This window comes from Phyllostomus discolor, chromosome 10, assembly GCF_004126475.2.
Source record: "Phyllostomus discolor isolate MPI-MPIP mPhyDis1 chromosome 10, mPhyDis1.pri.v3, whole genome shotgun sequence".
Classification (NCBI taxonomy): domain Eukaryota; kingdom Metazoa; phylum Chordata; class Mammalia; order Chiroptera; family Phyllostomidae; genus Phyllostomus; species Phyllostomus discolor.
This window is the reverse complement of record NC_040912.2, coordinates 20,326,858-20,348,580: the sequence shown is the minus strand read 5'-3', so window position 1 is coordinate 20,348,580 and position 21,723 is coordinate 20,326,858. Positions and strand designations below refer to the sequence as shown.

Here is a 21,723-nt window from a genome sequence, read left to right as displayed (position 1 = left end):
CAATGTTTATGAACAGGGAATCATTTTCCTCTTTCTAGAATTTTCAGTTTTGAAGACTTTCTTTTTCTATTTAGAAAGCTCACTATTGTAGTCATAAAACACTTACTATTTTACAAATTTTTTAAACAAACTTGATACACACTAGCTATTAGCAGCCATGGAAAAACAAAACACAGGTGAAGGCTAACCTTGGCGTGTACCACCCAGGAAACTCCAGGACCAGTGCACCCAGTGGACAGCTATAGATCATGCTGGGGCACCACCATGCTACCCCTGCACAGCTGATACTCCACGAAGGATGGAGGTTGGTGGGCAGTGGCCAATGACCGTCCCTGCAGCCAACTGGCCTGGGTAAATCCCTCCCATTGATCTGCCAATAGCAACCAAGTCTCAACTACAAGATGAGAGTATACTCAGCCCATACAGAAAGTACACCACGAGTACGCAGTTTGGGTGATGGGGAGACTATGCCACTGAACTCTACAGAATACCTACTACATTAGACCACATTAATAAGACACGAAGTCAAAGCAGCTCTATATAATACATAGAAATAAACATGTGGAGACTGCCAAAATGAGCAGACAAAGAAATATGGCCCAAAGGAAAGAAGAGATCAAAACTCCAGAAAAAGAGCTAAACAAAATGGAGATAAGCAATATGTCAGATGCTGAGTTCAAAACATTGGTTATAAGGATGCTCGAGGAACTTAATGAAGACCTCACAGCATAAAAAAAGATCAATTCAGAAACATAGGATACAGTCATTGAAATAAAGAATAATTTTCAGGGAAACAACAGTAGAATGGATGAGACTGAGAATCAAATCAATTATTTGGAACATAAGGAAGCAAAAAACAAACAATCAGAACAACAAAAAGAAGAAAGAATTTTAAAAAATTAGGATAGTATAAGCAGACTCTGGAACAACTTCAAGAGGTCCAACATTCACATCATAGGGGTGCCAGAAGCAGAAGAGAAAGAGCAAGAAATTGGAAATCTACTTGAAAAAATAATGAAAGAAAACTTTCCTAATTTGGTGAAGGAAATAGACATGCAAGTGTAGGAAGCAGAGAGTCCCAAACAAGATGGATGCAAAGAGGCCCTCTCCAAGACACATCATAATTAAAAGGCCAAAGGTTAGAGATAAAGATAGAATCTTAAAAACAGCAGGAGAAAAGCAGTTAGTTACCTACCCAGGAACTCCCCTAAGACAGTCAGCTGATTTCTCAAAAGAAAGTTTGCAAGCTAGAAGGGATTGGCAAGAAATATTCAGTCATATAAAGCAGGGATCTACAGCTGAGATTGCTCTACCCAGCAAAGCTATCATTTAGAATGGAAGGGCAGATAAAGAGCTTCCCACACAAGAAAAAACTAAAGGAGTTCATCATCACCAAACCTTATTGTATAAAATGTTAAAGGGATTTACTTAAGAAAAAGATACAAACTATGAACACTAAAATGGCAGCCCCCCCAAAAAAAAAAAACATATCTATCAACAATCGAATCTAAAAAACTAAGCAAATAAGAAGAACAGACAGAATCATGGATGTGGAGAGCTTTTTGATGGTTACCAGATGGAAGGGGGCTGTGGAGGATATGGGTGAAGAGGTAGGTGATTAAGAAGTACAAACAGGATTGCCATGGGGATGTAAAATAGGAAATGGAGTAGCCAAAGAACTTACATGCATGACCCATGAACATGAACTATTGTGGGGGGATTGCCTGAGGGAGTAGGGGGTGCTGGGTAGAGGGGGTAAAAATCAGGACAACTAGAATAGCATAATTAAAAAAGAACTCATTCAAGGATAAACAGACAATATGAATGCTCTAAAAAATAACTGAGCAAGTAGAGCAATGAATCTGCATCAGATTTTCCATTAAGCTTGAACATTCCTCTGTGGAAACTATTCGGATGATTCAGAAGTTTTTCAGGGACAATGCAGTGAATGCAGAACAAATAATGTGTGGCACAAATGCTTCAAAGATGGTCAAGAATCTGTTGAAAGTAATCCACTTTCTTGAAGGCCTGCAACAAGCAGAACACCTGAGAATGTTAAACGTGTATGGGCCACAATCAATCAACAAAGATCAGTGACTGACAGTGTGAGAACTAGAAGTTGATCTGGGGATTCCAAAAACTATTGTGTCTGAGATCTTGACCTAGGAACTTGGCATGAAACGTTTTGTGGCAAAATTTGTTCTGTGGCTTCTGCTCTCAGAGCAAAAGAACATTGTGCTGCAGTTGCTAATGACTTGATTCAAATCACTACCAGTGAACCAGATTTCCTCGAGAAGGTCATAACCAGAGATGAATCGTGGGTCTACAGCTACTTGTATGATCCGGAAAAAAGACCCAGTCATCCCAGTGGAAGTCTCCTGGTTCTCCAGGTCTAAAGAAGGCTCATCAAAGTCATGGCAAAATCAAGACCATGTTACCTGTTTTGTTTTGTTTTTATTATTATTGGAAAGGTGTTGTCCATCACGAGTATGCCCCTTCAGGCCAAACAATTAATAAAGAGTACTACCTTCAATGTTCTTCATCAGCTGAGAGATGCAATACAGAGAAAATAGTCACAACTATGGACAACAGGTGATTGGCAGCTTCATCAGGACAACATGCCCACTCATGAATCACATCTCATACAGAGTTTTTTGGTGAAACATCATATCATTCAGGTGACTCAGCATCCCCTAAAGCCCAGATTTGGTGCCCTGAGACTTGTGCTTTTCTCAAAAGTAAAATCATCTTTGAAAAGGAAGAAATATCAGACCGTTGATGAAATTTAGGAAAATATGACAGGGCAACTGATGGCAATTCCAACAAAGGATTTTGCAGAGTGTTTTGAACACTGGAAAAGATGCTGGGGGAACTATTGAGGTCTCAAGGTGCCTACTTTGAAGGGTACTGAGGTGTCATTGTCTTATGTACAATATTTCTTGTATCTTGTGTCTTCTTCAATAAATGTCTCTATTTTTCATATTACATGGCTGGCCACTTTCTGGACTTGTATATGTGAGCCTTCACTACACCTTTATTAGATTTAGGGATTATTTCCTTAGGTCCAAGATTACTGTGAGAACCTACTATTATTATCATATTTAATATATACTGACCATAGAATATGCAATAATTTCAATAACTGACAAAAATTTAAATATTAAAAATTCTATTCAGCATGAAAATTATAAGTAATAAGGAGATATGAAGAAATTATACATTTATACATGGAAGTTGTATGTGAATGACTAAATAAATATAAAGGTAAAATGAATATTTAGCAACCAAATAAGAATGTTTATCAAAGAAATATTTTTAAATCTTTTCTAAATTGAATACATTTTTGAGGTTTCCCATGAGTCATGGAAATAGGGAGACCAATTGTTAGAAAGTATCATATAGCCAAATTCTCTAAAAATTGTCTGTTTTCTTAGAACTGAGTTTACTATTTTATAGATATCATAAAACACATGCATGTCAGTTCTATCAACAGATTTAGAAATTAGAACATCTTTTTAAAATTGAAGATGGCAACACAAAACTTGCACCATCTCAAAATTTTCAGCTCTTTATTTTTAGAATGTTTTTAATGATATGAATTTTAAAAATCAAGATATGCAGTAACAGTGTGCAAATGGAGTAATCTTTCATAACAGAAAATTTTTAATGTTATATTTTAAATGATGATCCTGTGATTCAATGCATATTTCAGAATGTTATTGTTGATTTGATTAAATATAAATATGACATTTATTTCTTTATTTGAGGAAAATGGTAAAAATGTGGCAAACTATGAGATTAAATGGAAGAATTATTCTTATATTTTTATTATATCATTTTGATTAATTGTACAGGAAGAATCTTTACAACAAATTTCAATGAAGTTTCTAAAATAAGAATTCTTTTCTGTATATATACACATACACAAATATGTGTATGTACATATGTATTATGTGTATACATATAAAGATTTATCTGTATATCTCTATTCATCTATCTAACAACATAAAGAGTAGATTGTATATTATGAAGGCTGGCTCAGTAAAGGTAGGAACTTTAGGTATTTTCCTAAATGTTTTTCTATATTATTTCACACCTGAATATTTACATGTTTAACAAGTTAGAAATGAATTACTTATTTCTCAGTCTTCTACTTTATACAGCTACTCTTTCTGAAAATTAATTAAAAAGAGGATTCATACATCCATCTGCTCTTAATAGATCCTGTTTTATTATTGATCTTCTAAAATTACTTTTCTTACAACATAGCCCTTGTTTTGTGAAGCCTAAGGCAATGCTGAATCTGGCTTTAGGGCTCAACACATACTGCCAATATTCACTTCTTTGTAACAAACAGCGCTGCTCAGGAAATCTGTCTTTTCATTTCAAACGAAGATTCTGTCCCGTATCCCACTATCAATTCCTTCACACTGTGCTACCCACACTTTCCAGCTGGAGTAAAATCACATTTAATCTTTCAAAATAGCAGGGACACCATGACTGAAGTAAAATAAATATTTTACTGTTACTCTAGGTGAGTGTGAGGTACTAATTTTTTAAAAGTGAGAAAATATTCTAAAATCACTACTACACAGGTCATCTTGAATTACCTTGAATAGAAAATATGTCTGGTCATGAAGACATAATTTATTAGCTAAATAAGTAAAAGTATTCATATAAATTACAGAAATAAACCCGCAAAAGGGAGGGATTGTGTCAAATGCTGAGCAAAAGACAAAACCCTTGTTTATCTGGCACACAAAAATTCTCCTTCATAGTCATCCAAAAAGTAGATGCCTAATTTGAAAATGTTTGGCATTGAGCCACATAATGATTTATGAGTAACAAACAAAACATAATCCCTCTCATTTCCACTAATGGAATATGATCCAACTAGGTAGGGTTTTCCATTTACCTTGGCAGAGGTATCATGAATTCAGTCTGTCTATTCTGGTAATCTCGGTTTACAAATTGGCAACATTGCACCTCTGATTAGCTCTGTGAAATGATTTTGTGAAATAGAAGGATCTCCCATTCTTTCTATATTTGGCCGCCTTGGTTCTATAAAAATGTCAGTTTTGTCACTCCTTTTATAGTTTCATACAGCTGACTTCTCTCTCTCCCCACTGTGAGATATTAAAAATTTAGCAGGAGCTTTCTCCAAGTGTATCTGGATGGACAAAAAAGCCAGAATAAGCTTGTCAAACAAAAATACCTTGGGAGAGGAGATCTTTACACTGACTGGCTCTTCAAAATATTCCAAGTGGCTCTGCCAACTGAAGATTATTAGCTGTTGATTGAGAAGTGTATATGAGACTATGTCGTAAACTGAAAGCTGTAAAGTAGAAGCTGGGAGATTACTGGAGTGGTAACTATTCTGAAAAACAACGTTATATAATTAAAATATTTGACGCTCAACTCTGCTCTACTGTCTCCATTGTTATTTTAACACAAAATACAATGATGTTATTAAATTCCTATGTGCTAATATGAAATTACTTTGTGGAATGAGCCTCTTTTTCTTTTTTTTCCCCTTCTTCTTTGTCCAGACAGAGTTCCAAGGGAATCACAGGCTGCCCTGACCTGCAAAGGCGCTGTGTCATGGAAGACACAGACGACAGAATCTGGCTTCTCTGTGGCATTGCAGCACTATTCTTCAGGTGGGGATTTGAAAAGTCAAGTCGGGAGCTATATTTAACAGTTTATCATATTTTTTTCTAAATGGAAGTGTAATGATTACTGTAAATAGTTATAATCACATGTACATTGTTCATGTGAGGCAGGTATATTGACTGCTAACACGCCAGTAAGATAAAGATATCAGCAAACAACCTTTTGGCTATACATATGCATATTGTATAGGCAAATAGGTAAGATTTCTAGACAAAAGTATGTCTAAAGACTACTTCTTATTATAAAGTGAGTTACCAGTTAGGAGAAAGTTACTTCTACAACACAATTTTGCTATGGATTGAAATTATGTATATCTGTTGGTTTTATTTATGTTATATACATATGAATTCTATCTCAATATTTAGATCTTGAGAGGCTTTTAAAAATCAAGAGAAAATATTTTAGGAAACAGAAAATTCTTTTAAGGAAAACATTGCACAATATGGAGTTAGATATAATCTTTGAAATACATGTGTAAGTTACTTTACTAAATCTCATGTTATTTTAATGTATGGAAAAGGTAAGGCTTGCAAGTATGGAAATGAAAAAAAAGTGCATACCTATAATTAACATATTTAACGTGTGGAGATCCTATAAAAAGGGTGTTATTTAAGAGTTTATAAGGTAAAAATATATGGGGGTGAGAGGGGGTGGGTTGGGATGGGGTAAAAGGCAGAAAACTATACTTGAACAACAATTAAAATAAAAAATATATAGATTACATAGAAAAGTTTGTATGGCATTATTGCAAAATCAGAGTAGTGGAATAGATTTATCACATTTAAAAATGAGTAAAAGGGTTCAGTTTATAACTCTATGTTACAACTCTATGTTTATAGCTTTAAAGGCCCAACTTCAAGAAACAAAACTGCAAATATCTTACTGGAATGAGAGCCCTGGCAGCCAGGAGAAATCTGCTTTTAGACTCTTAAAGGTTTCTAAAAGTTAGCAAAATGAATGACTGACAGCATGCAATAGTTCTCTGATAAATTTAGCATAGTAAAATTCTGCTCAGAAAACATAAATAAAGCCTTTAAATTCTTACTCTAAGATACTGCATGTGCACAGAAGTGTAAAAATAAAATGAACACTTGGCATGGCCAGGAACCCTCTCCCAGACAAGCCCGTCATTCCTCTCTTGTGACCTTGAACACTGAACACAGTTGTTAATACTTGCTCAATTTTTGCCTTTCCTGAGTTCTAGCAGAGACTTGTCTAGTTTATTTCAACAACATTCTCTTTCTAGAACCGAGCTCAACAAGTATCTGTGTTACAAAAGGGTTAATTCACTATGCCTTGCACAGCAAAGACATTTCCCCTCTGATGATAGTTGTGTTTCATAGTTTAGGCTAAAAATTCTTTCATATCCATTGTGACATATAAACTTGAGTAGAAGAAAGAGGAAGTAGTTTTAATGTCCATTTTGTGCGTTGGGGAGATTGTTTCTTGCCTAAGAATATACAACTGCAATTGGTAAATGCAGAATTTTTGTTCAGGTTTTTCTCATAACAGTTCGATTTTTCCATGTAACAAATAGCAGCTCTCTAAAGACTTAGGCTGGGTATTTAGATTCCACATGCACACATCTCCTTTTTATATTAACTTGCAATACTCCAAGTAGAAAGTGATAAGATAAAAAAAATCTTTTGCACAAATCTTTTTACCAAATTTTCTGTTCTTTGAACACATCATTATCTCCCATTTGTCATTGTTATTGCTGTTATTTCCCAGTCCCCCATAAGGCCATAGTTAGATTGTCTAGTAACAGCCTCCAACAAAATTTGTTGTCCTTTAAGGAATCCTAGAAGATTAGAAGATAAAACTGCACACAACAGAGACACCTATCCCAGCTGAGAATGCCTAAACCAACCTACCAGCTGAATACACCTCCATGGGGGATCTAGGCAAGGCTAGCAGTAAACTGTCCAGTTGAACCCAGTCAAATACTAGACTCACAAAATTGTAAGCAAATTAAATGTTGATTATTGTTTGAAGCCATTATGATTCTTAAGTTGTTTGTTACACAGCAAAATTTAAATAATATAAAATTGAAAAGGGAGCTTTTTTTTTTTTAAGATTTTTATTTATTTATTTTCAGAGAGGGAAGGGAGGGAGATAGAGAGAGAGAGAGAAACATCAATGTGCAGTTGCTGGGGGTCATGGCCTGCAACCCAGGAATGTACCCTGACTGGGAATCGAACCTGGGACACTTTGGTTCCCAGCCCACGCTCAAGAAAAGGGAGCTTTTAAAAAAACAGATTAAAATTGTGTGTGTGTGTATGTGTATATGTATATGCATACATATACATATGTTTGCATATAATGCTTTCCCAAGAGTGGCAAATCAGTTAAAAAGAAAGAAGAAATACCCAAAATACCTTCAAAATTCCAAAAAAAAATTCACAATATTGCTCCTACAAATTATTCTTAGCCTAAGGGACACCTCTGCTCTATGACCAGATAATGACAGGTAATCCAAGGCCATCTCTAGAATAACAAGCACAGAAGAATCTGGACTTTTATCTTGAGTAAGAGCACAGTACTGTATCCCCTCATTTTTGTGGATTGAGAGCAAACTCTAGTTTCTTATTTCCTTGATGTATCATATAAAACATGGTTGCACTTCCTAGAATTCACTGTCTCTAAAAGAACATTAATGTGGTTCCCCCTCCTTTTTTTTCCTGCTATAAAAACCAATAACAACAAAAATCACAGATGTCTGATGATGTCGATTTTGGATCCTGCTTTCCAGCACACCAACTGTTGTACACTTATGGAGGGGATTTTGGATGTGAAGTTCAAGGGAAGGAAAATGTTGTGCTCCATAATTTAGGCACTAGTCATAATATTTAATAAAAAGTTTTCTGCCAATAAATAAAACCACATAAAACTCTTCCTCTGTATATCGCCACTACCTAGAACTATCCCACTAAAAACTACAATATGGAAATTAACAGAAAGAAAACAGATGATGTAAGAAATTGGGTAAAGTCACTTGGATTTCTAAGATAGTATTCATTTCTACACACCCTGTTGACGTTTCCTTGGTTCCAACAGTATCCCTGGAGGAGGTACATACAGCTAAAGAGGAAATGAGATGTTAGCCCTGAGAGTGCCAATCATAACTGCACTGTCCATAAAGATGTTTGCATGTGCCTTTCAGGAATGTTTTCTTGGAGATTAGCAACTGTTAACCATCAGTAGGCTAGATTCTCCCTGGACAAATCAGAATCCATACTAGAGAGCACTGGGAGCACTAATGGAGAGAATCACTTGCCATTCAAGTAAATCCAAAGCAGAACCCAAAAAGTAACTAATTTTAAAATATTATTTAGGTCTTAGTAACTGGAATCCACAGATCAACAGTAATTTTAAACTGTCTCTAAATGAGTGGTACTAAAATTCTGAATATCTGAGACCAATATAGGTCAAAATTATTTGGAGTAATAAGGTAGAAATATGCAACAATGATCTGCGTGCCCTTGCTCCCATCATTTCCTAGCCTCCTTGAACTAAAGTGGCACAGTTGACTATTTCTGGGCATTAGAGTGTAAATGGAAGTGACATGGGTCATTTCCAGGTGAAAACATTTAAAGATCAATGCATGAACTTCCAACTCTCTCTATACATTGAAATACCAGAGAGTCAGACTGGGTCCAGTGAGTAAAAAACTGGACTTGTAAATATGGACAGTAAGCAAATAATGAAATCTTTTTGTTTTGTTACTGAGTTTTGGGGATTAATGTGTTACTGCAACATAGCAAACCCTATCCTGAGCAACAGAGGAAACTCATAAGGGGTTGCCTACATTCTATTATACCAAATAAGGAGATTTGGAAATATAAGCAAACAAAATGTCCCACCATATGCCATCATTATATGAAAGAAATAATAGTTTAAAACCAGAATGGGCATAATCACAGAATAAAAAATGATTCCTTAAACTGAATCAATGTAGTTTTCTTTAAAACATTGCTATCTTTTCCTTAATTTTGTCCTTTTGCTGGGCAAAAATTTAAGCATGAAATAGAACATTTATCTTCCAAATGGTGTCTAAGAACCATAGATCTAGGTACTGTAAAAATCACTGGAGAAGATTTTTGACCCAAAATAATTAAAAATCTCACACCACAACCATGTCTGACTTTACCTGTCTTTCAGTGAGATCCAGATTCACAGCTATCTCATATCGCCTCAGTCTGGTCAGATAATTATGATGGGCAAATTCCGCTTCAAGTTCTCTGATTTGCTCTTTGGTGAAAGCTGTCCTTTCCTTCCTGGGTTTGCTATTGACTTCTGACTTGTAATTGCCTTCCTGGGAGTCTGGCAGGGAGGAAAAAAAAGCAAGAGAGAATTAGATTTAACTAATTCATTCAAACACATGCAATTATGTCATTCATACTAGAAATATCTACTGAGTAACTACTTTTTCAGGTATGTATTAAACATGGGGAAAATAGAGACCAAAAACAATATGACTGATCTCACCCAATCAGGTTTAGTTTTCATGGTTTTTATTTTTTCAATATATCCTCAAGTGACTCACAAACTAATTGGGAAATGTCTAGTTTTTTTTCTTTTGAAATGTTAACAAAAAAATCAATGTTATTATAATGATAAAAAAAATCCTTACCTAGAAAACAATTTTAGATGTAAAATTTTGCCTAATAATTTGTTTAACATATATTGTTGAGTTCTAAGTCTAGTTAAACAGAATTATTTTAAAAAATAGTGGTGACTCAGCATATGAACATTAGAGCAATTCAAACATTTAGCAAGTGAATCATAAAAGTCAGATCCAGATCAGACTAAGCACATGTAAGAGTAAGTGTTTTTATTAGCCTTTTAATTTCAATTTAAGTTCAGTCTTCGTCAGGACAATAGCAATGCTCCTTTTTATTTCCTGTAATACTCAGTGTCCAAGATGGAATATATAATTAAATTGTGTTCATATACTTAAATATGAGCAGAGTTAAAAAAATTTTTATTATCTATGAGATAAACATAAGATGCACAACACCAAAAAAACAGGTATCTAAACACCACATTGTAAAATGCCACGTACAAGTAATAATTTCGAGCACACCATTCCATCTGTATTCTGATGAGTTCAAGACATCATTTACATACAGTATTTCATTTATCCACATAATATCCCTGAGATGTGGGTTAGAAGACCTTCTTAATATAAGGAAGAACAGAATGTGTATCTATAATGGAAAACATTTTCATGGAAAACAAGTAATAGCTAATCGTATCAGCTCTAGTAATTCATGTCAAACTTATCCTCAGTGATATGTCAACACAATCAAGATAAAGGAATGTTTGAACTTTCTTTAAAATTCTTCCAGTTGCCTAGTTATTTGGGAGCATGTGCATACAAATAGCGATGCCTTTATTAGGTGGGAGTACTCTTCGATGAGCCCAAATGAGAGAAGTGATAAAGGAAAAATGATGTTAATCAAAGGTTCCAGAAAACGACATTTTAATTTCTTTTTTATTGACAAATGTAATAAATGGTGCAGCTTCCTGAAGGATCTTGTCAGGCAACTTTTGTTTCTTCATCCAATGATGCTCAAATACACTGATGCAAAAAAAAAAAAAAAAAGACATTTTTAGTGTTTTTTTTTCTTGCTGTCTGGCCCGGGAGAAGTCTAACTGAAGTCAAGAGAGCCCTGCATAATGAATATCCACTAGACAAGGCCCTCTAATGTAAATAATTTTGTTTTGACTCTTACCAGAATCTCACTGGCCAGATGTGAAGTTTTCTAGGTCTAGTAGCAGCAGCCGCAATAGGTTTGCGTCAAAATTTTGGCACACTGGCCATTACTTTTCCTCTGCGGGACCACAGAGTATGTTTCACTGACTGGTGTGCTGGCACCGTCAGAAATTCTTCAGAATTCATGGACCACAATGTTGGGTTTGTCACTGGCTCCCCACCTTGGCTGGGCAGGCAAGGCTTTATGCAAAGGAAAGAGTGGTTTGTGACATGTCACACACAGGCCCCACTGCACCTTATGGTAAGTCACTGGGACCAGGTGAGTTACGTAATAAATGATGTGTGAGCTCTCACGTAAGCCATGTTTACTTACCAACGTACCCAATGCCGACTTACCAGGCCCTGAATGCAACCCGCAGTCCAACACCCACTTCTTCTAGCTACAGATCTGCCAGCCTCCACGTCTTTCAGATGGTTTAGCTATTCTGGAGTTGTGTGAGCAAAACTTCCCAATGATTAATTTTTTTAAAAAAATTTAACTTTTCCACACTGGCTATTTTGGCAGACTGCAAACTCAGTCACAGCCCAGAATACTCAGATAAGTCCCTCTCACAAAGAGCCGTGTTCTCACGTGAATCAAAAGTAATTTTGCCAATTTGGAGCCATGCTCAGTCTGAAATCTGTGGTTGATTATTCTTTAGGTGGAGACAATGCTCTTTTCCCTTCAGTAATGCAACTCTGGAAATGAACAGTAAAGCCAGAGCATTTTTTCTCATGAGCAACTCAATGTGAATGATTCATAGTTAACATATTCCCTTATATAAGCATGAATGAACAAATTCACATTGAGAAAATCTTATTAACTTATATTTATTTTTGAAACCGATTTCCTTTAACTTTTATGGCATTCAAAAGTACTTGAAAATACCACAAACACATAAAACACACACCCATACACAAACAAACACAAAAAAACACAAAACTTGGGCCGATGCTTGGAAGAAGGGTCTCCTGTAATGGATGTCTGCACATTCCCATTGTAACTCGTAATATACAACAGGAGGTTTATACAGCCAGTGACTGAATTTAAACAAAAGTCTGGCTATAATTCAACTTTTAAATCCAAAAGCAACTTACTGACTGCTTGAATTCCAAACCAAAGTAGCTCGTGAGGTTAAATCCACTGGCTAACTTGTTGTAAATTGTGCACACTGGCATTTACATAAGGACAAATGGGATACTTACCTAGTAATTGCCATGACAAAGAGTGGAGTGTGCTTCTTAACTTCATTACTTGAGAAAAAGTCCCTGTAGCTGGGGTTGCATCAGTATTAATTAATTAATGAATCTTTGTCATTGTGATTCTGTTGTGGTTTTCACTCATGACACTCCCACTTTTTCTTTGCCATGAAAAGCATCTCCCTTGAGATTGCATTTCTGGACTTATATTTTCTATAATCTTAAATTTTAAAAATTCTTTGACTTTTTTCTACATTTGTCAAAACCCATCATTTGCTGACCCCAAGGCCTCAACTACTATCACCAGCTACCTTTTCTAGGGTGGAAAATGGGTGGGATCCTTGGAAGAGACTTTGGGCAAATTGCACATCAGCTTCCATCTGTTCCCCAGCTGTTTCAACTGAGGCAAAACTCCCTCCGTTTTCTTCAACCTCCCATATCCTCTGCTGAATGGTAGGCGTTGAGGGGGGAGTCTGGAAACTGCCTTCCTTTCTTCCCTACGACCACAAACAAAATGTCACCGTCTGAACAGTATATCCCACTGTAAAATATTATAATTGTTGTTCCTCGTTTCAGGTACTTTAATGCACACGTGGGTGCACTGGCCGCTCAGAGGAAATGTTGACTTATGTATTCAGGTATAGTTGGCAGTCACAGTTCCCTAACCTTTTGCTCCCTGGGACTATGCTAATGGAAGAAGTCTGCAATACTTCCGTGGAGGATAAAAATTGCCCTCCAAGGATCAGTTCTGTCTAGCATTGAGAACTTCTCCACATGTGACTTTTCATTTCCCCTAGTGCAAAAGGATGCCAAAAGATAATAATGTTTTATTGAAGACAACTAATGTGAGGGCTTGGACTATTCACTAGTGGCACAGAATGCTTTTTCACAAAAGAGAAATATTAAAGCATAATTGAGTACATTTTTGGCTACCTTGGGTAAACTTATTAACTTGTCTAAATGAAGAACATAATTTACTTCTGTCTGTAACATATCAAAATGTAAAGGAATGTCTCTATCGCTTAGACTAAAATGAATACTTTTTCATATTCCCAAAGAAAGAATGAAAACTAAGCCCCAGTCCTTTACAACTTCTTGTATCAACGTTTTGTAAGCTATTCAGAATGACAGATATTCTGTTCTTATTAACAAAACTGAACAAATAGTAGGTGTAGAAGCTAATGGTGGTGACTGCCACAGAGAGGGGGTGGGGAGGTAGAAGAGGGTTAAGGGGCATAAATGGAGAGAGAAGGAGATGTGACTTGGGGTGGTGAACACACAGTACATTAGACAGATGACGTACTGTGGTATTGTATACTTGAAACATTTAATTTTATTACCAATGTTATCCCAATAAATTCAATAAAAAATAAGCTAATGATTATTTTTACATAGATATAGGGATTGTGGATGGAGGAAGGAAAATTTATAGAATAATCTTACTGATGCTAGTAATTTTCACATTTAAAAGGGGAAATTGCCTTCCTTTGGGGAAATTTATCCAATTTGCTACCCCAGCCTCTTAATGAGTGGGCATTTCAGCCTCTCCAGATTATTTTTCAGAGTAAACAACTTTCCCAAGGAGTTCTTAAAGCCTCTCAGACTGATCCACTCTCCACATTTCAGAACCACTGCCACAGTGAGCTACTATTACTAATGAATGAGTCTACTATAACCTGAGGTGTGTAGGGAAAAAGAAATAGTGTTGGAAACTACTATGCTAATTCTAGGAAAGAAATTAGCACTGAAAACATCCACTAGTTCCTGTACTTTTGGTATGAAAAAAAGTACAGCTATGAGAATAGTTTCTCTAATAAAGCAAACCCACATTTCAAAGACATGAAATTTCCACTTTTTGTGTTCAGCATGCAAAAATCACTCTATGGGCTGGGCCAGGGACAGTCAGTTGGTAGATATAGTCCTTCACCATCCTGCCTCCCTATTCACTGTCTCCTTGATGATCATGGGTTATCTACTACATTCTCAGGGATGAAATCATTCGGATAAACCCCAATTTAGTACAATAAAAGATATACTCATTTTTGCTATATTTGTGTAGCCAATTGATGTTTTGAGCAAATAATCTATAGAGGATTTTCTATTTATTTCTGTTAAAACCATTGGAGTTCCTATGTGGTGGTCTGTATTAAAATATGAATTGTGTATAGCTAAAAAATATACATCATAGAATAGTTACTATTATATAGTAGTAAATTTTAGTTTATAGATTTAACTTTTTCCTAGAACATTTGAGTTATTTTATATAGTTAATTCTTAAGTGAGATTAATTGAATTTAGTGTACAAGACTGCATCAGTATTTAGCAATAGCTAGTTATGTAAGCAAATATAATTGCTGACTCATTACACAACTATGTTATACAAAGGAAAGAGTATGGAGACCTGAGATACTTTATAAATTCTATCTGTCTTTAGGTTGGAGAGAGAGAGGAAGAGAACTGATAATAGCACAGGATTGGTCTTAAACTGGTGCCAATTTAATAACTTAGTATTAATATGAGTATGAATAATTTCAAAACATATACCTCAGAATGTATGTAAAAATAAAATATTTTAGCCTCTGAAGTTGTCCACACCTTATATGTAGGTATTTCCTCAGAATAAGTAAGGGCCCTGTCCTGGCCTTGCACTGCACTCCTGGGACCAGCTGGCAAACACACTGGAGTTTCTCTCTCTTTCTCTCTTCTCTAATTCTGAGATGATTGCAAATGTAAAATTGTAGTCAATTTAAAATAAGTATCTATCAATAGCTAATTTTAATTCCCTACATTTTTGTGCTCGTCAATATAAGAATGTAATTTTACCTTATAGCCTCTTTTTAGTGGAGGCCCTTTGTTTTGAAATAATGAGACTTTAAAAGTTGATTTTGCTTTAATTTCATTACCTTGCCTTCTTTTATTATTTATTTACTATGTAGCTCTTTCAGATCTTAAGAAGATGCTAACTTACTGGTTCTTCCTTTATGACATAGATACAAAGAGAAACATACAAAGAACTAACAAATTATAATGAAATTAGTATCATGATTAATGTTGTAACACCCAATATATCTAATAAAAATAGTATTTTTGTTAAAAGTGTAGAGTTCAAAGACACACAAAATGGAAATACAATGCCACTTAATTGAATACAGTTTAGCATAGATTTAGTTATAACTATCAAATTCAAGTATTTACTGCAAAAACAAAAAAATACAGTACATGTCTTGTGTGTGGATATAAACTTCTTCAATCTTGTAACACACTCTAGGCTTAGAAATTGGTTACAAATGCTCAGAATTGACTTCACACCTCTTACCATATCCCAGAGAGAAAATGTAAACTATAAAAATATCATGGCCAGCCGCCCATCAAAACAAAGCACATGTGAATGCTTGGGCAGTGCCTAAAGCAAAGGACCTCATGAGGGTCACCATTTGCACCTCTGATGGCATTAGGAACCTGAGAGAAGAGATTTTGATATACAGCATTCCATTACATCTTCCTGATCATATTAGCTTAAAGCATGCAACCCTCCCCAGAGATCCCATCCAATGCTCTTTGTCCTTTTTTTACAATGCTTACCATATTCTGCCACTATATGGAGCCTTTATTTCCTCCACTAAAATATGTATTTCATACCAACTACAGTTCTCATTTATTCAGTAACTGAAGGTGAATAAAGATAATATTAGTGTTCACATTTATGTTTTAATCCATGCAGAAGCAACAGACAAGGGCACAATGTAAACCTCCACATGCACCCCTCCATTCCACATGCACCCCTCCATTCGCCTCCTGTTCAATTCTTCAGTCAGCAAATGGTTTGGCATTCTATGATATTAGTGCATTCTTGAGAGGATGAGGAGGAAAAGATACTCTTTTTTCAGCAATTAGGAGCAATAGGTAACTAACCTGGCCATGGCTAGAAGAATTGTGACAGTTCTAATTTACAGCTGTCAACAGGACATAAAGGACTGAGAACTCTATGACATCAGACAACAGCACACAGCTTTTGCAGTGAGTGAAGTGCCAGAAAATTCAAGGTCATTTCTGCCAGCAGCTTGGTAAATCCTTTGGACATGGAACAGGACAGCTTCCACAAAGTTTTCCTTTATATTCTGGAAGACAAGTACATGTCTCCTAAGAGTGTGAGAGCTTGCATTTATGCCATGGTTCTGAGCCATTTCTGGCAAGTCACCATAGTGACTTTAGTATATTTTTATAGCAGTAGAAGTCATAAATTATTGTGCTTGTTATTTATCTTCATCTCTGCTTTGCTTCTCTGGATTCTATACTCTAAGTAGTTTAATATTAAGAAATTTGCCTTATTCATTTTCATATCCCCAATGCTAAGCACTTAATTCTGAATTTCTGCTGGATCCTTGGTTTTCATTCTCTACTATTGGATTATGATTGCAGTGACAACCATATGGGGCTTTGTTCTAAGAATTTAAACAAACTTCAACTTAGAAAAAAGAAAACATAGGAAAATACTGCTTCATATTAACTTTTGAAAGAACTTTTACACATCTTTCATATAAGTAGTGGCAAGTGGGAACAGGTAATATTATCTCCATTGTATATCTGTAATGATACCTCTAAACATTCAGATGGAAAAGTACTAAATAAATGTCACAGAAAATTTAATCCAAATTATGCCAAGTGATGGAACAGAGTGCACATAGATCATAATTCCCACCCTTAGCAACACTGGCGTTTTGGACTGGATAAGTTTTGATGCATTTATGTTCAGTGAGATATGAACATATTCAAGATAAATGGGTGGTGACAGCTGTCCTAGTCACTGCAGGATGTTAAACAGTGTTCCTGGCCTCTAGTCTCTAGATACCTGCAGCCACCCCCACCACACTTTAGTGCTGCCAGATACTATCCAAGACTCCAAGTTCAATTTAAGATCCAGATAAACAATGAATAATATTTTAGTGTACGTATATCTCAAATTCTGCATGGGACATACCTATATTAAAAACATTGGTCTTTGATCAGAAATTCACATTTAACTAGTAACTATATTTATATTGATTAATCTGGAAACCCTGCCCCAGTTGTGACACTCAAAAACATCCCCAGACATTGCCAATATCCCTGAAGGGGCAAAATTACTCCCAGCTGACTGCCAGTGAACACAGAGAACATTTGAGACAAGACATCAGTAACTCCAGGTTGCACAGCTCTCTGCAGGATCGACCACAGAAGTCAGTGTGGATTTATCGTGTGTAAGTGACTCCACCTTTATCCTACAGCCGTGCCTTATCTCCTCCAAGCCAATGGCTAGATTGTCTATATATTAAAATTGCTCAAGAAGTGTTTTTGTCAATGTGTACTATATTGCTATAATATATCAAAGCACATAAGAGCTAAGATGAATTATTTTATTAAATAAAGATTTCAGAGGCATGGGTTTTATATCTTGAGCAGTTTCTTACCACTTATTTCTACCTGCTCTATTTTTGGATGAGAAAAGCAAGACTCAGTGACTGAAGTTCTCACCATAGGTCGCTTCCTGCCGTGCAGTATTTCTAGGCCTCAAGCGTCATTCAGTGATAGAAATAAACATACATACATTTTCTGAACTCCCCAAATACCCTTACCCATTGCATGGCCTCTTCACAAAAACAAGAGTTTGAGAAATGGCCCCATTTAATTATGATACTAAGTATTGCTATGAAAGCTAAACTACACAGTCTTTATTACCCGAGGTGCACAGATGTTCAGAGCATGGTCTCTGCCACTTACCTATTTATTAAGCCACAGATTTCTTTTTTTCCTCATCTTTAACACAGACTTAAAGTGGAGAGCATCAAAATAAATAAATCCTTTAGTACAGTACTTTGTAAGCAGTCAATAACCAGTTGTAAGTTCTGGCCATTATTTGGGAAGGACGATGGGAAGGACTTCAGTAACTGAGAATGACGGACATGATAAACAGAAACCCGTAGACACAGAAACAGTATGGAGGCTTCCAGAGGGAAGCGGAGTGGGAAGTAGTAAAGGGTAAAAGGGGGTCAAATATACGGTCATGGAAGGAGATTTGACTTTGGGTGGTGGGCATACAATGTAATATATAGACTATGTATCATAGAATTGAACGCTAGAGTCTACGGCCATACCACCCTGAACGTGCCCGATCTCGTCTGATCTCGGAAGCTAAGCAGGGTCGGGCCTGGTTAGTTCTTGGATGGGAAAATTGAACACTAGAAACCTATATAATCTTATTAACCAATGTCATACCAATAAATTTAATTAAAAATGTTTCTTAACTGTAAATATGTACAGCTGGGGGCATAAACAGTTTCAGATGTTTTATCTGAAGGTTTTAAGTGGTTTGATAATTTCTTGTGATATGTTTTAAAAGCAATGCATACATAAATATGATAAAATATGCTGCAACTGCAAAAAATAAAAATGATAGATTTTACAGAATCAGGAGTTAAAAAGTTTTTCTTTTTAAGTGTAGGAAAATTTTGTTCTGAAAACAGAACTTAACCTAAAACCTAGGAAGTTTAAAACTTACACAGTAACTAGCAGACTTCTATTTTATATTCAAAATGGATGGATTTTTTGGCTAGGCTACAAATGAAGCTGAAGGTTTAATTATGATTTTCCAATGAAACTGTGGAGGTGACACTTTACAAGGCCCAGTGGGATCGATATATGAATTTTTGTTTCCTCTGAAAGTTTTACTGGGAAATTTGATGAAACTTAACCAAACCTGGCATACCAATAAGCTGGAGTCAGATAGTGTGCTTTCGTGTGGGTTTCTTTTCCTTTAAAGAATTTTCGGGGCCAGATCTATAAATTTAGGTAGAATAGGAGTCACATTCTCTTTGGCTGTTAGAGTGTGCAAAATGTTTTCACTAACACTGTTACGTGGGTTAGAAAGTCAGGTCAGAAGTATTTACTAAACATTAATTATAAACCCACTGTCTTAAAAACTGTTCTTATGTTTGCTTGGAAATATCATCTAACTTCTAACTTGCTTCACATAAAGTCTTTAAGGGGAAAATCACTTAGGTATTTTTTAACCTTAGAAATGATCGTCTTGGAAGATTAATGACAAATTACTTATGAAATGATTTTCTTTTAATTTCACAGTGTAAAAGACAAATTATTAAAATAATAAATAATACATAAAAGGAACAAAATAAAAAGAATTGAAAAACCCCAACCAGGTTGGGGCTCTGGCCCATGCATCAAGGGGCAATTAATTAATTAATTTCCTTTTTGAATGCTGCTGGTGGCAGTGAACACTCAATGTGTTCTATTCCTCTCTATTGCAGCTGCCCTGGCAAGAAGGAACACAGTCTCAGGATAACTCAGGGGCATTAACGTCAATTTGTTATTGTTTTTGTAAAGGGATTTTCCTGATTAGAAGTCTAGGAATTTACAACTTGTACTTATGGAATACTATGTAATATTCTCCACAAACAGATTTCTTCATTCACATGGACTAAATATTTGCTTTATAAATGAATAAGTAAATAAAATCAGTGTTCTGTGATTAAATCACACTTGTTTTGTGATTCAAAAATTTCCCTAAGTAATAAAGAATAATTCTGATATAAAGATGTTGAACATAATAACACAAAAATGACAAAGAAGTTGCTGATGGCTCTCCAAATTTATGTCATATTATCCTCCTTCTCCTTATCTCTATAATTACCAATTTTGAGTTGAGACAATCTGCAATAAAATTTACTTGAACAACATCTGAAATATAAGATCTGAGTTGGGGGACAAAATGATCATTAAAAATAATTTTTTTATTTTTAAAAAATAGGTGGTTGGTGGCAAAGCCCAGTAAAGCCAGAACGGTTGCAGTGGTTTAGAAGAAGAAGAACAAGAGAGGAAAGGTGAGGCCTCCATTTAGTTTACACATATCATCCTGAGAGATGAAACAAGAGGGTGAGCTCAAAGAGACAGATTCTGAAGTTCCACTTGGACAAAAGGAAGGATGAATGATCACTGAATCCAAGATCTGCCTGTTTATGGAGAAAGGGGTATTGGGAACTGAGAATCTTGCTAAACTGTTAGGCTCAATGGTAGAGTGTCATGTGCATACCAATTTATGCTATAATCCATCTTTGAACCAAATATCTATACCCTATACTCTATATTGAGAGCATGGTGAGTTACATACACACATGAGTAGTTTACTGTGTAATGTGCTATGAAATGGGCTAATATAAGGCAATATCTATCCTAAAGTAGCTTACAATTAAGTTGAGATAGAAGCTGCTTAAGATAAATTCATAATTAATTATAGTCATTTTGGATATAACATCATGGCAGTTGTTTATTAAAATTTGATGTTTTGGGATTCATAGTCTGTGTGTTTGAGTACTTTTATGAGAAATGCCTGAATAATATTGCTATTACTCCATTTGATGGAAGGAGGAAAATATAGCTAGATGGTAATGTATATTTGCATATATTATAGACCCTAACCATCTACCCATGAACCCTTCCTTTAATCCCACTTATGGTATAAAACATTCTGTATAAAGCCATAAGAACTACTAACTATATAGGGAGCTACTAAAACCCTGTTTTGAAAATCTGAAATGCAAGTATGCATTTGACAGAGAAACATAGAACTTAAGTGCATTATTATCTATGCATTTGTAATATTTTAGGGCTAACTTGAATGTGACACTACAAAAATTACAGTAAGAAAATAATTTTCATTGAATAAAAATATAATTGAAAATAAAAATACCACCATTAACTTTACATTAGTTTACAGTATTATATTATATTAGAAATATGTACATTAAGTTGAAAATATCTTCACCTATTTTTATTTAATCTTTATTGTATTTTTTTTCCATTATGAGTTAGTCCCCTTATACCCCCTGCCTCCAGTAATTGCCACACTGTTGCCCATGCCCATGATCCCTTTTTCCTTTTTGTTCAATCTTCTACCCCGCTAACTTCGCCACCCCTGCTAGCTGTCATCGGCTCTCCATCTATAAGTCTGTCTCTTTTTTGGTTGTTATTTGTTAGATTCCACCCATGTCTGAGTGAAATCATATGCTATTTGTCTTTCTCTGACTGGCTTATTTCACTTA

At 35.4% G+C, this 21,723-nt stretch overlaps 1 protein-coding gene across 1 annotated transcript in view; it reads right to left on the bottom strand.

The window, feature by feature from the left end:
• MEOX2 (mesenchyme homeobox 2) overlaps positions 1-21,723 on the bottom strand; it is a 65,617-nt gene that overhangs the window by 8,279 nt on the left and 35,615 nt on the right. The window contains exon 2 of the mRNA XM_028525993.2: positions 9,824-9,996. Coding sequence (XP_028381794.1) covers positions 9,824-9,996 — 173 coding nt within the window. The remainder of the gene's footprint in view (positions 1-9,823; positions 9,997-21,723) is intronic.